At 45.7% G+C, this 21,584-nt stretch overlaps 1 protein-coding gene across 1 annotated transcript in view; it reads right to left on the bottom strand.

Moving 5' to 3' along the window:
* The window catches only part of LOC149339494 (endothelin-converting enzyme-like 1), a 29,955-nt gene extending 9,285 nt beyond the window's left edge, over positions 1-20,670 (bottom strand). The window contains exons 1-7 of the mRNA XM_089550933.1: positions 20,439-20,670; positions 18,753-18,804; positions 14,292-14,361; positions 12,125-12,448; positions 9,472-9,984; positions 6,200-6,358; positions 5,234-5,458 (exon numbers count right to left, since the gene is read on the bottom strand). Coding sequence (XP_089407059.1) covers positions 5,234-5,458; positions 6,200-6,358; positions 9,472-9,984; positions 12,125-12,448; positions 14,292-14,361; positions 18,753-18,804; positions 20,439-20,670 — 1,575 coding nt within the window. The remainder of the gene's footprint in view (positions 1-5,233; positions 5,459-6,199; positions 6,359-9,471; positions 9,985-12,124; positions 12,449-14,291; positions 14,362-18,752; positions 18,805-20,438) is intronic.
* Positions 20,671-21,584: the final 914 nt, after the last annotated feature.

The raw sequence follows: 21,584 nt of genomic DNA, 5'->3' as shown, positions 1-21,584 counted from the left end.
AAAATTAAGCGAAAAACAGAGCATTAAAAAAAAACTCATAAGAAAAGAAAACAAAAGCCTCGTCATAATAAGTTAGACGCAGGCAGAAAGCGAAAGCACAGCGTGCAGTCCGCGAAATAAATAATAATAATAAAAAAAGAAAACCCAAGTCACTGCAAAGTCATTGTCACCGTAACAGTCAAAGAAAGCACTGAGCGCCGGCCACAAAATAAAAATCAGAAAAATAAAAACATAATCAAGAGAAAAAAAAAACGAAGTCACAGTAACTCAGTCAAGGACACAGTCACAGTCACGCAGTCAAAACAGAGTCGCAGTCACACAGTCAAGGACGTAGTCACAGTCACAGTCACGCCACGACAAAGCCCCCTATGCTCAATAAAGGAGCACGGGGCGCTCCGCTGTGCAAAGCTTGGGGAAGAGAGATTAGAGGAAGAGAGAAATCAGCGTGAATAATTTGGAATTGTACTACTTATGAGGTGAACCATTTGAAGGAGAAGAGCACAAGCAGCAGGGTTTCGGAGAAGGGAGGGGTAAACAGATGGTGTGATGTCCGATGAGCAAAGAGATTTTAAACGAGAAACTAAAGAAGCAGTAACGGAACAGTCCCGGAAGTAATGACGGATATTTTCACATAACAATCCACAGGAACAAGTTGAAGACGGAGACAGGCCAAATCTTTTAAAATAGAACGGAAATCTACCATGCCCAGTAAGTAACGTTATTAGAGGATTCCTGGGTAGACGAATAAGGGGAATGTTAAGTGTATCAGGGATCCAGTTGAATAGTTCAGTGCCACCATTATTCTCGCGCCAAAAAATGTTCCATAAAAGAAGTGAAGAATGATGCAAACGGGAACGAACGCAACGGCGTGAAAGGGTAGAAATATATAAACTTCCAAACTGGCCGGCACTACCAGCAGCTTGGTCGGCTAACTCGTTTCCAAAGATTCCAGAATGACCCCGGATATGAAATAAAAGAAATGGGGCTAAAGAAGACAAACGATAGAGATCTTTCTTAATTGCAATAATAGTCGGATTGTAAGAAGTAACTGAAGACAGCGCAGAAAGCAGAGATAGAGAATCAGTGTAAAAATGAACAGGCGTAGAGGGAGGGTTGTGAATAGCATAAACAACAGCAGAATGAAAGGCTACAAGCTCAGCGGCATAGGCGCTAGAGGTGGTTCTAAAGATAGACGGTGTACATGGACAATATTTTGTGTTGAGCTAAGAACAACAAATGCTGCACCAGCTAAGCGAGGAGTGAAAGACCCATCAGTGTAAGTATGTAGGGCATGTTGACAAGAAAAGAATACAGCTTCTTGAGAACTAAGTTGAACAAAAGAAAATTTAAATTTTAATGAGGGATGGTCTGACCAGGGATCAAATAAAGGTTGAATGAGAGAGGGATCACAAAAAGTATTGCCGTACACTACGGATTGACGTAACGTGAAAAGCATAAACTCTGCGCATAACTGGTCCAGATAAATAGGCAGAGGAAGAACGTTCGCAAGAACATGAAGAGCAGCGGTTCGCGTAGTATGATAGGCACCAGTAAGAGCCAGAAGGGGAATTCGTTGAAGCGATAAAACACGATCTCTTAGCCGAGAAAGGGGGCAATGAAACCACCAAGCTGGGGCTGCATAGGTAATTGTAGGGAGAATAACCTGATGATAAATTTGGCGCATATGAGAAGGAGAAACACGAAAATGGAAATGGAACCAGTTAAGGAGCTTGGTGGTGGATGCGAGAATTTTCGTTTGCAAATAATTAACATGGGGAATAAAGCTTAAGTAAGAGTCAAAGACAACACCTAATAATTTAATACTCGGTTCACACTTGAGATTGTAAGTGTCTAGTCGAATAGTCGGCTTACGCTTATGTAACGCCGGAGCTCCATTAAAAAACAAAACATAAGAACACTTTTCTGGGTTTAACTGAACGCGGGACGTGGTGCACCAGTTTTGGATTAAAGTTAAAACATTTGAGCCCAGCGTTGACAACTCGCAGCTAGTTTTGCCAGGGATGAGTACAATGGTGTCATCTGCATATGCCTGAATGTGAATAGGTGACGGCACAGGAAGGTTTAGGAGATCATATAGCAAAATGTTCCAAAGCAGTGGCGAAAGTGGTGAACCCTGCGGACTGCCGAGGGAAGAAGGCACAGAAAGAGTACAAGAAGGAGATTGATAGGTCAAATGGCGGTTATGAAGGAAAGACTCCAGAAGGGAATATAGATTTCGAGGGCAACGATGCTTTCGTAAAAAATGTAAAACCAGAGGGTGCCAAACACTATCAAATGCTCCTCTGAAATCCAGAGAAATTAGAACCACAGGATTTTTTTGTTGTTTATAACTATGTAAGAACTCCCGCAAATGATATAGAGCCTGAACAGAACTGCGACCATGCGTGAAACCATACTGATTTCTATGAAGTAATTTATTTTGGCGCAGAAACTAATACAGCCGACCATATATTAAACGCTCGAGCACCTTACCGAAAGACGAATTAATACAGATCGGTCGGTAAGAATTTGGAAGGTGCTTTGGTCTGTTCGGTTTGGGAATGAAAGTAATTCTGCCAATTCTCCATGTCTGCGGAAAGTAACCCAAGTGCAAGGCAGAATTAAAGAGGGAGACGAAAAACAAGGGATGAGCGTTAAACAAGGCGGCAACAAAACGGGGAGAGATAAGATCAGGCCCTGGAGAAGACGACAAATCTAATGAATTGATGACAGCTTCGATCTCCGCAGCAGTGAACGGTAAATCTTGGACTGAGTTATTGTAAGGCTGCGCAGTAATGTCCCGAACATGAGTATGAAAAGGGAGATCGTGGGAAGAATCATCTGTAGCGACGTGAGTACGAAGGAGCAACTGTATAGCGTCAGGAAGCGTTTCAGTATATGTGCCATCAGCGTACCGTAAAGGAGGGATAATGGAAGGGCACCTGAGCTTGCCAAAAGCATGTTTATATGGCTTACCAAAGAGATATTTACGTGTAGCTGTGGAGCAGATCTCTTTTATATAACTATCATGTGTCGTTCTGATGTTAGAGCGATACTTAGCAAGAGCTTTATAATAAATTGAACGGTGAAGAATTCTCAGCTGTGGGTCTGAAATGCGTTAAAAACGGCGACGAAGAGCGCGCACACGGGACCTCTCCATGCTCAAATCAGCCGTCCACCAAATGGAACCCTCGGGAAAATGTGGTTTAACCAAACGCAAGTTTTTCTTGTAAAGTGACATAAAGGTGGCGTTAAATTTTGAGAGGACATGATCAAGAGCACACGCCGAATGAAACTGATAATTGTAAAAAGATTTGAACCAAGGCAACGAAGTTAACTGGGCAATTAAGCGGCTGGAGCTGGCTCTGGTGAGCCGCTTGAACGGCGACAATGGTTGGGAAAGAAAAGAGTATGCAATAAATCTGTGTTCGGAAAGAGATAAATCAGGAATGACTTCCCAGGAGTAGCCCTTTGCAAGCAAACTAGGTGAAGCGAGACTAATGTCAATCCAACTGGAAGCATATGGAGTTTCATAAGTTGGTAAAGAGTCCGGATTATTCAGAAGAACCAGGGCATTAGAAGCCGCAAAAGCTTCAACATGAGTTCCTCTAGCATCAGTGGTATTGCCACGCCATAAAATGTTTTTTGCATTAAAATCACCGCAAATGATAATTTTGTCAGTGGGTGAAGTCTGGATACAAGTGGTGAGCAAAGCCAGAGATACTGTAATATCCGCGCGAGGCGGTACATATACTGCTACAAAAAGGAATTGATCATTCGATGTCGAACATAAGATGGAAACAACTTCAGGAGAAATTAAAGTAGGGAAGATATCAAAGGTAGGATTGTGTAGCAATATGACACACCGAGGATTTTCGGGAGACAGGATTTTGTAAAAAGTGGAGGGAATTCCTACAAATTCGTTATGGGTAGTAATATATGGATCTCCGACAGTGGTGATTGTGATATAGGTGGTGTTTCTTTGACTGGATAGGAATAGGAATCGAACATGTAGCTACGGATTAAGCTGCCTCGAGCTCTTCGTCACCCGCCACCTTCATTCAAGGTCAGCTCAATGTGTTTCACACACGTCCTTGCCAGAGAGCCCAGGAAAAGTTTTATGGATTCAGGCAACCATGATTCCCGTCGATGTTACACTTGAGCGGCGGCAGTAGTCAGGTGCAGTTTTTTACCATGCGCTACTTGATATCATGGTCACCCAGACAAAGAAACTTAAAGGTGCACTGAAGAGGAATCTGAACTCGCCTTTTTGCCGCGGGAACTCGATCTACACGTTCCGACCATTCTTAGAAACTTCCACTTATTGCCCTGTGTGGCCGATGTCCTTAATTAAATCGAATTAACGTCCAGCTCCCACCTTTATTTTTGAATTCTCCCTCATACGGTGGGCGGAGTCGACCAACGCGTGGAGTGCCTTTCAGCCAGCTCCGTGGAGGCTTTGCTTTCGCTTTATGTTGTTTTTTGGGTTTCCGTGAATAAATAGTTTCATTCGCAGATAATATAGCCGCAAAATAAGCCCGCAGAAATAAAAATACACGCGGACTATTTGCTTCTGCGGATTACTACGTATTACTCGGCCGATGGCAGAGCGGCAAGCCGCCACAGGACTGGGTGAAAGGCACTCCGCGCGTTGGACGACTCCGCCCACCGTACGAGGGAGAATTAAAAAAAAAGAAAAGGCGGGAGCCGGACATTAATTCGATTTAATTACGGAAATCAGCCATACAGGTCAATAAATCGAAGTTTCTAAGAATGCTCAGAACGTGTAGATTGAGTTCCCGCGGAAAAACGACGAGTTCAGATTCCTCTTTAGTGCACCTTTAAGCGGACATTTCAGCTCCGCCTTAAGGGTATGACGCGATAGCACAATTGATAAATTCCGATATAAGTAGAATTGCTCATTTTCTACACTATTTTACAGATCCCTGGGGCTCCGCATGCCTCTCCTGGCTCAATGGTGCAGCCATTGGCCTGCGATGGCAGCGCTGCTCCTTGTGCGGCCAGGTTGCTCTTGCCGAGCGACCAATGATTAATTTAACGACCACCTGCCAAGATGGGCAATTTGCTCAGTGCCACCTTCCTCTTAAGTAGCTCTCTGGGCCCCACCTGCCAGAGTGATACTCGGGATTTTTTTGGACAACGGGACCTTTAAGCTCTCGTGTTAAGATGTTATCTGGTCACTGTGTTCGCATGCACCTCGTCATTCAATTACCTGCACGGCACAAGCGACCACCTGTACCGTCCTTCCGATCTCGAGTCGATCGAATGCGTCGAAGAGGGCGTTGCTCGTCAGGCTGCCGACCTGCTGGGTGAACGACCAGGCTGTTTGGTGCAGTAGCTCCAGAGCCGTCACCTGAGCCATCAGGTGGCCCATGGCGTCCAGATGCACGCGGCTCCTGGCGTGCACAGCGTCCTTTTCCGTGATGGTGATCATCCGCTTTGGTACAAGATACGTAAGATTGGTTTTTCATTGTCGCATTCGACACATCTGGCCAGAGCGCGAAAACGGTATTAGCAGAGTCACTTAGTAATGGCCGCGAAACTTCGCCGCAAGTTTTATTTGGGTAGAGAATGGTTTAATGGGGGTTTAACGTCCCAAAGCGACTCACGCTATGAGGGACGCCATAAGGGGACAGAAAGCGCTAGAGCCGTCACTGACCGTCTAAAGGTGTTATTTGTCATCTTTATATTTTTTCGGGGAGCTTTAGTTCATGTTTTTTTCCATGTTAACAAAAGGCGCTTAGGTTCCATGCATCGGTAGAGGAGAATTTTTTTTCTAAGCTTGTCATTTCTTGTTCAAGTTTCGGTTTTGAATTGGACGCGTCTACACAGATAAAGGCGATTGCACACTTCTTGAATGGATTGAAAAATCTGCCGATTAGACTAATAGGCGCAAATACTACATGCTTTATCTTAAGGATAGTTGAGTGCCCCTATGTCTTCACCCAACCAATTTTAAAATCGCAACTGTTTCCTCCAACTGATTTCACCTGACGCACTTATCCGTTTGATATTACATGCTGGAAAGTGAAAAACATTATCTCGAAGGAAGAGGAAGACTACGATGTATCCAGTGGAGGCAATTTGCATGACTTTGATAAATACATTAAAGGCTTCTACACAGAGCCCGCGCGTGTGCATAGCGTACGCATGCATCAAAGCTTGCTGCATGCATTACCCCTCCTTCGACAGTGCCGTCGTAAGCCTCGTGCAAGGCAGCCGCCCAGTCTGCCGCCGACAGTTTGGGCATATACTTTTCCAAGTCGGTCAGGTTTCCGTGCACGGCCGTCCAGTCCCTGGCCAAGACAGCTGCAGACAGGCTGTTGAGCATTACCGCCTGTGGGGTTCCAGAAGGAGGACCTCATGTAATGACTCATGTAATGAGTTGTCATCCAAGTAGTAACAGATGCCGCATAAAGCAACCCTTGCGTTGAGTGCTGTTTAGGCCAAAAAAATAAAAACTATTCAGCTCTGCTCTCACAACGTCACACCTGCATGCATGGCGCTAAGAACTCGCTGAAGGCATACTGTGGCGCAAGGTCGAATGCACAAGGCAACAAGTCTACTACGATAATTCAAAACTAGAGCAAGTTTTGCAACTAAAGTTTAGCAACTACCACATAAAGACTGGTTATTAAAGAACGCAGATGCAACCCTGTAGTAATAACATACGTTAATGATGAAGAAGTGAATGAAGCTCACAGTTCTAGTAGAATTGACTGACATGTATTATAGCTTCTCTTTGTCAAATCACTCTCGCTCACTTTCTTGGCACATTGTGTATATAATCACCGTTAAAGTCCATCAGTAGAAGGAAATCTACTTCCAGACAAGGAAGTCACCCTTTCATCCACAAGTAACGTTTTTTTTTTTTTTGGAGGGACTGTGGACACCCCAACTACCAAATTTTTTAAAAGGACGATTATACAGACCGACGAATAGGTATTCCATGAGCCGGTACCCCATGCAACGCATTTTCGATCTGGCTTTATTAACGCCAACGAAATCAGTTGTTAAAAATTACGCTCTTCTATTCAACCATAAATATACACTCCGACGGGCCATAAAAAATAAAGAAACAAAAAAGGGTGGTACTGTACCCCACACTGAATACTACGTGCGCTGACGCTAGGTTCGCCTACTCTCGGCAGGCGTCGTACGCCGGCAAGCCGATGCGCTCCAGGCAGCTTGCGCGTCTTTACGAATAGCATGCCTGAGATCTACGTCTCACCACTCACTGGCTCTGCAGACGACGACAAAGCAAGGTGCATTCATTTCGGTTCAATCCAAATGGCAAGGCGAATAATCCTGACACCACCGACAGAAAGATGCGAACGCGGTAGCAGCGACAAATCGGAACCATCCGCGTGTGAAGGCACTGACGTGGCGTAGCCACACGAGCAGACGGCTTTCGCAGCTACCGGAAGTGTGCCCGTGACGTAGTGCTGATCGTGGCTGCAACAAATGGCAGCTTCTGGTGGCCTGTTGCTCACCATGACATCCTCGGCGCTATAGTAAGCACACACTGCAGAAAATTCCAAGAACCGCCACTACGCAGAAATCAACCAGCTAGCGCATTTTAAAACTCTCGGTTTTTTAAAAAATGATAATCAAAAATGGTTGTGCTTAAACTCTTCTAAACCTAGTTAGACAGAGCGGAAGCTTCATTAGCTATTGTCTGTATCTCGACCACAAACATAGTAGACCGCAAAGGCCGCAAGAGAGCACGGTTCTCGCTGGCGTTCTGGCCGCACTGCCTGCCGCGCTCTCATCCATGACGAAACTGAAAGTGAAAAGCGGCTTCGTCTTCTTATTAAGCGAACGGCGAGGCACGTGCTTAGTGACGCGGCCGCAGCAGGCAAGGCGGTGGTCGGCGAAGTGGCACGCCTTTGGCTGGTCACGTGGTATGACGTCAGAGCCACACCTCTGGCACGCCTCTAGCTTGAAGGTCACGCGACAGCACCCTATGACCTTGCCAAAACGTGGAGTAGTGGAGCTTTCGCTCCAAAACGCTGAATGCGTTTCAAGGTTTACACCCGTTTTCGATGCTCAAAAGTATTCGTTGTACGCATTGAACATATTTACCAGCAATTTTAGCAGTTGTTTCGTAGTCTCTAAAAGCCTACAGTTGTCAGGCCCACGGGTTAGTTCGATAAAAATGCATGGAATATTTACTTTGCTCCATCTAGAGGAATACTGACAGGCTGGTGTTAATATTTCGATGATGCCTTGCCAATGGACTTCATCTTAACTACACTTTCCCACTGGTTTTCCGTCCATAACCTAGACTGCCGAACATATTTGACCCAGGTATATGCGCTATTGTCGTAATTAACAAACTCGAAAAATGTTATTTCCTCGGCATTAGAAAATAATTTTTATTTTATTCGATTAGATTTGAAGCCGAAATGTGCGTACCACCGCTATGGGGGCAACAAAGACCCTTACGCTTTCCATGCGTTGTCCTTCGTCCCCCTATTCCTCCGTGTTTTTTTTTTTTTCATTTTTCTCCGCGGTCAAGGCCATGGAGGCCTCATCTTCTGTATTATCATTTTAAATTTACTCCCGGTAAGTACAGGCTCGTGAAAAGCATGCACGCTTCTACAGGCGACCCATGATTACACCCATCGCTTGTGGATAGATTGCGAATGGAGCTGGGGCTAATTTAAATGAGCGAAGCACGCTGTGGATACTGAAATTCATGAGTGCTTAATACTCTAGCGCTCGGTATCTGCGCAACAATTATAAAGGCCCTGAATGAGCTTATCTCGCGCTTTTTTGAAAACCACACTGGCCAAAAACCATCACACATGATTTTCCCCTGTCCTGCGAAAAAGGCACACTCAGCTTTTTGTACTAACGAGCGCGGCCGCAAGACAGCAAACACTATGGGGAAACATTTGGAAGCGCCAAATTTGAAGCACACCTCCAATACCACACTTTAAGGCCACATTAAATTGTTCTTGGTTCTCAGCAACGTAACTTCCAAATCGTGCCATGACGATGCGGCCACGATCGTGTCTCCTAATCCCCCAGAAGCGAGATATTGTGGACGACAAAAGTGATGACTAAGGCATTCCGCATCAATGCATGATGTCGGGCTTCACTTCAGTTTCACAATAGTATTAGCAGCAGCGCCACCGTTGCGCAATCAGCATGTTTCCACACACTAGCTCTACACATGCGTATCTCCTCCTCTCCCTCTCCTGAGAACCGCTGATTGGAAACAAACTGGCAACTCATGCTGCCCATGCGCCATTTCTGCTAGCAGGAGGTGAAAGCAGCAGATAGTGGCAGCTGCAAGCATATGTCTGCCGCGCCTGTCTAGCGCCTGTCTAGCGTCTGGACAGCGAACCGCGCCTGTCTAGCGTATGTCTTTGTTATCAGACAGCGGACGAATTTTCGTGCAGCCTAGGGCCCCGCATCTTGTAAAAATGGCGAATTACTCGCCTGCACGCTAACACTCTTCTGGCGGAGGAACCTCAGGTAGTCAGCGGTGACCGCGCTGTCGTCGTCGTGGAATACTTGCACGAAGGCCTCCACATACTGGGCGTAGACTTGGCGCGAGGAGGTCGTGGCTCGGTGAAGCGTGCGAGGTCCCAGGATGAGCGGTTCGGGCGACAGCACGAAGATGGGAGCGTTGCCGGCGGACCGGAATGGGAGCATATCCACACGGAACCACAGTGGAACCAACCACTTGCCCGAGAGGAGCACGAGGTTTCGTATGAGGCGCGCGTAACTGGGGTCGTCGCTGTACTTCTTCGGGGACGCGAAGGCCAGCTCGCCACTGCCCAGAACCTCCTTGAAGGCTCGAACGCCAGCTTCGTCGCTATCCGGTCTCCCGTCCAGACACAGGGTCATGAACTGCCGCGCTCGGCTGTCGATGTGTTTGTCACTCCTAGTATCATTGGCCAGGCTTTTCAGGCTGAGACTACTCATTTCCCAGAGCCACTTCACCGCCGCCTGCGACACGGGTACGCGAGTTCAAGTGATTTCTGATGCGACTCCTTGTTTGAAGTTTATTCATTGGTTTTGTTATACAGGTAACAAACGCGAAATAAAGCAGGAGCTAAAGGCGTAGCCCGACAAGGGATCCTGCCTTATTGAGCAGTAACGGCATGCAGGATTCAATGTCACACATAACTAACAACTATATACGACACATCTTGTACTGACAGCAAACGTTGAAATTGAACAGAAAAGAAAAATTACACAAACACTAACAAGCCTGCAAAATACATCTAATACACAAAGCAGACGCTCAAAAGAACGTTAAATAATTGTATTGAATCAAAGCACAACATACATCTAATACACATAGCACATGCTTAACAGAAAGTTAAATAATTGTATTCTAACAAAGCAATATAAATTTCGACAGTGAGCCTTCAGTAAGACTAACTAGTTGCAGTAGGGACTTGACGTCGCCTAGTCGAAGAATTCCGCACTTGCAGTATTTCTGAAGGCAAAGTAAAAAAGACAAGGCACCCACTAACTTCCTTAAAAGCTGACTTCTTCGCAATGTAAATTTTGTTTAAAATATATGTTTCTTTTCCTTGAGGTTGCGGTCGGAACTCCGTACAGAGGATTTCGCGGCAGAAATCGGTGCGCAGAATTCCAGTGCAGGAAGGCTCGCCGAAGCAGCAGTGAAACGTGTGTGTGCCTAAAATTTCCCGCTTTAATACGCAACACCTTTGTGTAACGATTTAGACGTTATCTCTGAGGAAGGTACGTCTCCCACTTGCATCGCAGTACGCGGAAGAAATGAGATTGGTAAAACAACATCCTTTCAGGGAGACAACACTTAGAAAAACAAATTCTAATACCTAAACAGTGCAGCAATAGCAACACGAGTTTACTTCTCCAGTTATTGAAACAGAATTGAGGGTATCGTTGGGCACTACTGAAAAAACTTCGTTATCAATTGTTGCAACAAGAAAAAGTGGCGTCCTAACTTCGCCAGTTGCATACCGGCCGCTTATTATGCGGAAAAAAAAACTTCGCAAAAAATTCAGATCATGTAATAGTTCAAACCCAGCAATTCCCACTAACATAAACGCTCTTGCGAGACTAGAAACACGTAGCATGCGGCAGCTTCCAACTCTAACTCGAGTGCCTGCTCCATGCGGCCAGCTAAATACGACTGAAACTGTTTTGCGACTGGACCGTAGCGCATGTCGCAAGACTAGTGTCTTTAAATCGCTCCTTAGCGCAACTCCCATGCTCTTGTTTCAAGCGAAGCTCGGGGAGCTCGGAGGGGTTGTCCATTTGGTGTACAAAAGAAGACGAGCGCGAATACACTAAACACACCGTATAACCCGGCCTTTTTTTTGGCTAAATGCTAAACGTCTATTGCCCGGTGTGAACAAATTTAGATTCAATAGGTAGGAAATAAGCGTACGAAAGCGGCCCTGTGCGTTTGAGTAGTTATTTGGCTTGGCAGCAAATGAGTGCTGGTTGAAGCCGGTATAAAATATGTCGTGCTACCGATAACTTTATTTAAATTATTTATTAGTAAAGCGGCCGTAGAAAATAGGTATGTTAAAAAATCAACAAAATGGGAAATTCAGATGGCCATCATCGTTGTGACATTGTTTACATGCATTTTGTTCTTTCATTCGTCTGTCCTGTCTTCCCACTCTGTTTGGAAATAATTCACCACCAACTTGCCCCAATGGCAGCTTTAATGTAGTTCCACTGTAGTACGCCGCGTTTGGTATTCAGCGCATTACAAAGTAGCGAGCAAAAAGTGCATCCAAAGCGCATTAGAAGCGGTAATACCGAAAATATAGCATGGAGTTCCAACGCGTCGTCGCTCAGGGGGCAAGCAAACGAACGCCAAAGGCACGGCCCACAACAACAGCCCGGTACACGACAGCCAGGGCCAGAATGATTCATTTCACCTTCTCCTCGGGCAACATCGAGCTTGAACAACATGTTGAGCGAAAACCGACCGCTCAGTTTCTGCTACTATTGTTCCTAAAGTTCGAACTAAACTTTCTCCGATACCCTTCTTTCTCATTAGTAGGATGTGCGATTGAATAGGAAGAGCACAAAATAAGACACTGAAAATTGCGCCTGCCCGCCCAGCTGGGTCATTTACCTGCCCCGCGACTCTCAGGGACACGTCTGTTGCACCGCGAATCCAGGCCGAGCACACGAAAAGACTAAAGTCGTCGCAGGGGTCCAGGTAGCGGGTCCTGTTCATGCCCAGGACGAACGTGTGCTTGAGGCAGCCAGGAGTGGAGCACACGCTGTAAGCGGCGGTTTCGTTGGTCGCGTTGGGCTTTGCCTTGGTCTCAACGAGCGCGAACGGCACGGCCAACAGCAGGAGCGCTATAAACACTACAACGGCCACGATCAGGATGATTCGATTCGCGTTCCCCGCGGCGGTTGAGGCCGACAGGATCCCCAATGTCTGGCCCACCTGCACGACAGAAGTGGGAAATCTTCAGGGTGCGGATGTTGGAAACCGGTAGAGAGTACTTCCACGCCTCAAGGTAGGGTCGTATTTTGTGACACCTTTTCCTTCCTATTCATTCTTTGTTTTCCTTTCCCTTGGTGAACACAACCTCCGATACGCCTAAGCGAGCTAATGGCATCTGTTATTTAGGTGTAAGACATGACGTCATAAGTAGCAACTTCCGATATCAGAAGGGAGAAAAATAAAAGGAGAACAACAGCTGAAGTATGCAGCCCTGGCTCCCTACTTTAAATATGATATTAAAGGGCGTATAAGTTACAACGTATAAGTTACGTATAAGTTACGTATAAGTGGTACGTATAAGTTACAAAGGACTCTGCTCGCACAATTTTCTGTTTCGCAAACTTTTCTTGCTATCTAATAACGACAAATCACAATGGACAACACGATGGCGAATTATTCTGCATATATTTAGTTGAAGTCTTTCCATGAGACTTATTCCAACATCGGCCACAATGGCTAGGCGCCAATGCTTGAGCGACAATGGCCTACTGATAAATTCTGACTCCAGATAATGGCGTCTCCATTAGTCTACTAAATTTTCATATCTGAAAAAACATTGTGTAACTGTAATAATGTTACGTCCTCTGCCATTAAACAGTACCGAATAAAAACAAAATGTGGCAGTTCATGAGCAGTGAAGATGCTCTTTATTTTCATCTCAAGAAGCATTCATAGTGAATGGAACCCTCAGTTTTCATATGTAGTCACCGTTACTTGTCTATTGCTTTCCACCCTATTTCGACCTTTGCACGCGAGCCCTAATAGAATCTGCTGTACGCCGAAAATCCAAAATATACAGCCGTGAGATGCGTACACTCACTAGCGTATTATTTCTTGAGCATGATCTAAGTGCACATAATCTGTAGCCCAATGGTTCAACTTCCAGTGTTAGCTTTTCTGTTTCCGACCGCTGGCGTTTGCAGACTACGTGATACTGGGCACTTGAAGGTACCCGGCACTGTGTCTCAGTAACTATGACGGTTGCTATTGAGTTCGAGGTCCAAGGTTTGATCCCGGCGAGGTGTGCCGCATTTCAGGGAACACGAAACGCAAAAACCCTTGAGGCATTCATTCCGCATTGCCTCTCAGCACCTGCCGGTGCTGCGGCATGAACAACGAATTTGGTTCTCGTTCTGTACATATAGGCCAGTTCTTTATTTTTTTGTTTCCTTAGGGCAGCTGGGCGTCGACAAAAGTCAGGAAAAACTAATGAACAATTATAGCACTGAGGTTTCACTACGTTAATAAAACTGTGTCATTCTACTTACTGAAAAATACACGTTCACTGTCCTGAATGCTAAGAAAGAAAAAAAAAGAGCAGGACTTTACTAGGCTGATTTCAGACCGCGAAGAACAAACTGAAGGCTCTAGGGCGCCCTTTACAAGTTAGCCTGAACAACACCTGCATAACTAAACACTCGTGAGAGAAATTTTTATATTTATCGACATGTTGGAGAGCTACATTCCCCGCTTGAATGATATATAGGAATAAACAGAATATTTTGTCAAGAGCATTGAAAACTGCAGCCGAGAATGTTCGTTTCGGCGAACACATTCATGACAAACTCCTCATCTATAGCGCTTATTCGCCGGTCGTTTCAGTCTTTCGCGTCGCTTTGGCAGAGATTGTTATACCCGCGTCCACACACTGCGACGTCGGGGAGCCTTGGGCGCTGGCGAATCACCATCGTGGGCTTCCGGTTCCGGAATCGGTACTGGCGTGACTTCTTTGCCTGCGGTCGCAGCAGATTTCGGGGCTGGCTTGGGTTGTGGAGCCACGTACGGTGCGACGGCGGGTGGCACCCTCGACGGCGTAACCCCCGTGGTTCTTGCAGCAGCACTTAAGGGATGGTCTGCAAATAGGAAAAGGTGAACACAAAAAATTAATATTGCGAGTATTGTTTTCCAACAATATACAGGGTGTCCCAGCTAAAAGTAACCAAGCTTTTAAAAAAGACGAAGTGTCCTAGCCCCGTGAGACCAACTGAGGGTTGTTACCAGTCGCGTGTCCTAGTCTGCGGTATATTTTTTATTGTCCAAACGTAATTAATTAGCAGAGACTGATTAGCTATTTTTTTAATTATTGCCTTTAGGAAGAAAGTGTCAATGCAGGAATTGTAAATCCCATAGAAAAATAACCGATTGCGGTGTTTACAACCAAGTACCACTGATACAGCTTCTTTTATTTGCCGTAAAAGAAAGCCCGCGAAATACAAAAAGAACCACGTGATAGGGAAGCAGTTTCAGCGCTCCCAGACGACCGATCAAACAACGACATTCGCTTATCTTTGCAACGCTGTCCCGAACGGGGTTCGGCGTTTTGCGATGGTTGCGAGATATACGCCAGCAACTCTCGCATGGGCGCTAGGGCGACCGCTCCTTCAGCGCGTGACGGTGCAAGTTCGGCGGTACGGCCACATGCCTATCACTGGAGGGGAGGTTTCGCGTGAAAAAGCGCTGCATACGAACCGCGCTTCACTTCCTTGAAAAGCAGCGCCCGCTTTTCATAACGCATATCTCGCCACCACCTCAAAACGCTGAACCCTGTTAGGGGCAGCGTTGCAAACATAAACAGATGTCGTTGCTTGACCGGTCGTTTGGGAGCGCTGAAACTGCTTCCTTATCACGTGGTTCTTTTTGTATTTCGCGGGCTTTCTTTTAAGGCCAGTAAAAGAAGCTCTATCAGTGGTACTTGGTTGGAAACACCGCAACCGGTTATTTTTCTATGGGATCTACAATTCCTGCATTGACACTTTCTTCCCAAACGCAATAATTAAAAAGTTAGCTAATCAGTCTCTGCTAATTAATTACGTTTGCACAATAAAAAAATACCGCAGACTAGGACACGCGACTGGCAACAACCCTCAGTTGGTCTTACGGGGCTAGGACACTTCGTCTTTTTTAAAAGCTTGGTTACTTTTAGCTGGGACACCCTGTATATATATATATATATATATATATATATATATATATATATATATATATATATATATATATATATATATATATATATATATATATATATATGATTAAGATAATTTTTCTAAACGCGTAAATATTGACTTTGGACAGAAAATAGAAAAGTTTGAGAGCACCTTCAGAAACCCCCATTCCATTCATTTGCGGTTAGGAAAACCTCCCGTGTATCCTTTTTCCAAGCGCCAAAAAAAGCCCGCGAAATACAAAAAAAGTCACGTGACTAGCGCATTCGCGCGCCACGATTGTGCTGCTCTCAACTGTGGCTTCAGTGAACGAAGTCAGCTGCTGGCAAGGCGCAACGACCTCAATGCGCCGGCAGGCCGATATGTCAATGGTGGTTGCGGCGCCCGCGCGAGCTAGTCTGCAAACGTGATGGTGCAAGTTGCAGCGAACGCGCCGGGCATTGTGAGCTATGAAATGGCCAAAGGTGACAAACACAAATGCGACGAGTTTTATTCGCCACTGAGAGGCAGAGAAGATAGGCAAATATTTTACTTATCTTCTTTTGCTTCTCAGTGGCGAATAAAACTGGTCGAATTTGTCCTTTGGCAATTTATAGCTCACAATGCCCGGTGCGTTCGCTGCAACTTGCACCGTCACGCTTGCAGAATGGCTCGCGCGGGCGCCGCAACCACCCTTGACATATCGGCCTGCCGGCGCATTGACGTCGTCGCGCCTTGCCAGCAGCTGACTTCGTTCACTAAAGGCACGAATGAGAGTAGCACAATCGTGGCGCGCGAATACGCTAGTCACGTGACTTTTTTTGCATTTTGCGGGCTTTCTTTGGCGCTCGGAAAAAAGATACACGTGAGGTTTTCCTAACCGCAAATGAATGGAATTGAGGTTTCTGAAGGCGCTCTCCAACATTTCTATTCACATTTTCTGTCCGAAGTCAATATTTACGCGTTTAGAAAAATTATCTTAATTGCTAATTAATTAATTGCAGAACAAAAATTGCCTACAACGCGCAAGCCGGTTGGTAGATGTATGTAAGTGGTTCCCCTGTCCTACTTCAAATATCTTATTTTCTAACCCTTGGCTAAAGTTAGCGTGGACACCCTGTATGTATATATATACAGATACAGGGTGTCCCAGCTAACTTGGACCAAGATTTTTAAAAAAAACTAAGCGTTCTTCTGACCTGAAATTGCGTGGATGTTGTTAGGGTTTATCTAAAGTTACACTACCATTTCTTTTGTGCCGCCGCGGTGGCTTAGTGGCTATGGTGCTCGGCTGCTGGCCCGAAAGACGCGGGTTCGATCCCGGCCGCGGCGGCTGGACTTCTTTGGAGGAGAAATTCGAGGCCCGTATACTGTGCGATGTCAGTGCACGTTAAAGAACCCCAGGTGGTCGAAATTTCCGGAGCCCTCCACTACGGCGTCTCTCATAGCCTTAGTCGCTTTGGGACGTTAAACCCCATAAACCAAACCAAACCGAACACTACCATTTTTTCGGTCCTCCTATTTGAATAATTAGTCGATATAAAAAGATATTTTTTAAAATATAGCTTGAAATATTCAGGCGTCAATAGGAAAGTTGTGGAGCTCCACAAATATTGTCCACCCCAGGCACTTTCAAGGAGATAGACTTAGCGTGGCCGTTTTTATTCGCGAAAAACGAAAGCCCGCGGAGTTTAAAAAATACCACGTGACAGCGCACTCCGTGCACCCGAATGCGCCGCGATTACAGCGCTCTCATCCGTGTTTTGTAAGAACCATCACTCGCTTAGCGCCTTTCGTGCTGCCCAAGACAGGGCTTCGCGTAGCGCTTGGTTACAAGATAAGCGCAAGTGGGTTCGGGCGGCAAATGAAAGCTCGGCTCCTGTTCCTCAGCGTAATTCACGCGACGTTAGCAGGCTTGTTATATGCTTCTTTGCTTGTTGGGATCTTTCTCCCGAATTCAAACTCATGAGATTGTCATCGTTCCTCCGCATGCATTCTGCTAACGTGACAGCGCAATTATCGCCGCAGAAACGGGAGCCGTGCTTTCTTTCAACTGCCGCCCGTGGCCACTGGCGCTTATCTTGGAACCAAGCACAACGCGAAGCCCTGTCTTGGGCAGCACGAAAGGCGCTAAGCGAGTGATGGTTCTTACAAAACACGGATGAGAGCGCTGTAATCGCGGCGCATTCGGGTGCACGGAGTGCGCTGTCACGTGGTATTTTTTAAACTCCGCGGGCTTTCGTTTTTCGCGAATAAAAACGGCCACGCTAAGTCTATCTCCTTGGAAGTGCCTGGGGTGGACAATATTTGTGGAGCTCCACAACTTTCCTATTGACGCCTGAACGTTTCAAGCTACATTTAAAACAATAATTTTTTATCTCGACTAATTATTCAAATAGGAGGACCTTAAAAATAGTAGTGTAACTTTAGATAAACCCTAACAACATCCACGCCATTTCAGTTCAGAAGAACGCTTAGTTTTTTGATAAATCTTGGTCCAAGTTAGCTGGGACACCCTGTATATATATATATATATATATATATATATATATATATATATATATATATATATATATATATATATATATATATATATATATACACACTGCCAAGGCTTCGCTGGCTAGCCAGCAGCGCCGCTTTCACGATTAAAGTTTGGTGCGTTTACACTACATGCTCACTGACGGATAACTGAGCGTGATGGCAGTTGAGGTGATACTACCCATAAAACGAGGCGAACTGTTTCCAACCGTAGCTAACTGTCAGTGATGCTGCATTTCTGGGCAGTTTTCATGCGCCTTCAAAATACCTTTTCCTAAAACATGCCAACTGTAACATTCCACTCTCACATACGCGCGGGAACCCCGCGGCACTAGCATGTCGCAAGCTCAGTATTCTCAGTGGCGCCATTTTGTAATGAGTGATTGCATGACAGTCGTCACAAGGCGCAGCGAGGAAGTGGGGACCTTACGTGGGAATAAGTAGACCTTAAAAATATTGCTTTTTCGGTTAAAAAGTATTAGGAGTCGCGGCTAGGCAGGTAGGAAACATTCAACTGCTTTGAATTTAACCATTGAAAAACCTCTATTGTTTGCTAACATCAGGATGTCAACAGCATAAAAGAAAACACACGGCCCCAGTACCACAGCACTCTACACCACAAACGCCGGAACCCCATTTACCATGTAAAAGAGCAGTCGTCGCCATGACAACGTCCAAATCAATAGCAGGATGTATGCTAATTCAAGTAAGGAATTATCAATGTTACGAGTGGTAGCCAGGGACCATGGCGAGTCTAACCGCTGCTGCCGTGATGCGGTTACATCGGGTGTTCACTGTATTCAGCACTCAAATCGGAGGGTACACTACTGAGCACTGAAAGCATTGAACAAGTTAAGAGAAAAAGAAGGATTAAGACCACGAAAAAATATGCAGTAATATTGGTACAAAAATCTCTCTCCACGTAACACATTAAAAAGCTTTTCATGAGCGCCAAATTTTGACAAGTTTAGATAGATAGGCTCATTATCTAGACAAGTTTCCTGTCTTCCTCCTGACACAATTTACGTAAACGCTCATATAAACTAGCAGAACTTTTTGCTGGGCTAGTTGGTCCATTCTGATATTGGTGAAAACAGCGCGAAAGAAGAATCCCGAAGGCGAAACGAGGAAGTGACAGGAAAGAGCGCTCTTTCCTGTCACTTCCTCGTTTCGCCTTCGGGCTTCCTCTTTCGCGCTGTTTTCACCAATATCAGCTCATATAAACTGCGGAAAAAAATTATTGAATCATAGTAGCTTTTTTATTTCAAAGTCACAATCAACCGCTGTGGCTCAGTAGCTTTGGCACTCGGCTGCTGATCCCAAGGTCGCGAGACCGAATCCCGGCCACCACGACCGCTTTCGATGTTAAGTGCATGGTAAAGAAGCCAAGATGACCTAAATTATTCTGGAGCCTTCCACCAGAGGTTCTCCCAAAGCCAACGTGTTTCTTCAGGATATTAACCCTACGTATGATATCACATCTTAAGAAATTGCTCAGTTCGCCATTAGTACCACTAGCCTCAAGGAAGAGTACTTCGTTTTTTGGTAAATTCAAGGTTGATCCATTTGTCCGGAGGCCTCTGTTTTATCAAACACTAATGTTATTCGCACTGTATACTACTACTGTTCTTTAAAAGAACACTTAGCTCCAAGGGTGCCGTATAAACTCATTCTTAGCCTGTGCATGCCTATCTTCTCCCGCTTGTAGCCTTTGTAGCTCCACCCATCTAGGACTGCGCACTAATAAAAATAAAAAATTACAACCCGCTTAGACTATCTATAAGTCATTGTGCAAGAACGACCGCAGTCCTCATAAAGCGTGCGTGATAGGCAACGAGAACAAGTCTAACACAGCTGTGGAACTCCTGTGTAAAGAATCCTCGCCCCTGATAAGCCCATTGTCGGTGCGTGCTAGCACTGCAATCAGATACATGAACCTGACTCTAGCTGGCAACAAGCATATTTGAGGCGTGAAACTGCTCATCCTATTGCAAATCACAGTCTTTATCATCGTCATCATCAATAAGAACTCGTCTGCAGGAAAAAAATCTTGTTAGCCCAGTCCATCGCCTGGTATGACCGCCCTCCACCTGGTTTTCTCGAAGCTTCTGCTACGTTTCTCAGCTTTTAAATTCCCTCCAGTACATTTAGGGACCATAAGTTATCCGTCCCTAACATGACCTCTCCTTGCCAATTCTCCCTTTCCGGTTTCAGCTAGGACATCCACTCGGGCTTTGTAACAGATGTCGCTCTCTCTTCCGGTCTTCTAATATCACATATTTTCAGTTTCTTAGCTCGCTTTGCATATGCGCCTAAGTTCAACTTCTCAACGGCTTCCAAGCCCGCTAGATACGGGTTGAAAACACAAAAGCTAAACAGACTGCCATGAATGAGCGAAGTGCGTAGAGACAACGGCAAGACCTACATTTACATGGCCGCATCTTCCTAGCACAAAATTTTTCACGTACTGCGCTGTGGCCCCACTTGAACAGGAACAGCTGCGGTTGGCGGCAGCTTGGACGGTGTCGCCGTTTGCTGTGGGCCCGTCTGTGTGGCAGGGCCAGTGCTCGGCGGTTGCACTCTGCGTACCGACGATGATGATGTGGTCGAGCGCTGGGAGCGGCTACTGCCGCTGCTGGTGCTGCCACCCGAAGATTTAGAGCTGCCCTTGCTGCTGCCACGAGCCTTGGGCCGACGCATTCTAGCAGGCCGTACACGTCGGTGTAGCGTCGACAGTGGGAAGACAGCGACTTCGTCCTAACGTCCCCTTTGGACACGACGCAATACGCGTGCCGACGTGATCTGCTTCTTCTTTATCTACTTGTTTTCTCAGCGCTTCTGCATCTACTTCTTTCACATTATGGCTCTTGCCAACAGGTATATCACATGCACCTGATGATCACCATTGACCATCGGTAAGAACTGTCCAAAAAAAGACAAATACTCCCTCGTTCAGTCGTTCTCTCCACACATTCCTATTTCACCTCGACAACCGGTACAGCCATTTCAACGCTTGCTGTTGGGCTAGTTTTAAGTCATGAGCTCAGAAGAGCCAACGAAAAAGTACAAAAGACAACGGAGCGCTTCTGTTCGTGTCGTCCTCCTTCAGTCTTGTCCTTTGTCCTTTTGCGCTGGTTCTTGTGAGTTAAAAATTTCAAGAAGAGGCAATTACTTTGTCCGATGAATCATTCCTTCAAAATTTTCTACTTATTCGCTTCGTCTAGAAACCTACCTCGATACCTCGATCTCTTTATTCGCCCCGACCTGTCTACGTGGGTGTACTTTCGTGTCGGCTATTTCGTGCTCACGTGACCTGAACTTATCAATTCTCGCGTATTCTCAGTAACCGGTTCTTTTGTAGCTGCCAGCCCACCCCGAGTCGTGGCTCCCTTCACTCGGCGTCCCGGTCACCACCGCATTGGCGACGAAGATGCAATGATACAACAGAAACCTAGACTAGAGAGAGAGAGAGAGAGTTTAATGAATAAAGGAGATGTCTGTCTGGTTATTAGTTAGCATGCTACTCTAGATGAGGGTGAAACAATAGGCTGAAAAGGACAGAAAAAGGGAAAAAAGAAAGGTGCCATCAAGCATACTTAGCGTTCACGCACTCA

This window comes from Amblyomma mixtum, chromosome 6, assembly GCF_055824585.1.
Source record: "Amblyomma mixtum isolate Tamu chromosome 6, ASM5582458v1, whole genome shotgun sequence".
Taxonomy (NCBI): domain Eukaryota; kingdom Metazoa; phylum Arthropoda; class Arachnida; order Ixodida; family Ixodidae; genus Amblyomma; species Amblyomma mixtum.
This window is presented reverse-complemented; position numbering and strand designations above follow the sequence as displayed.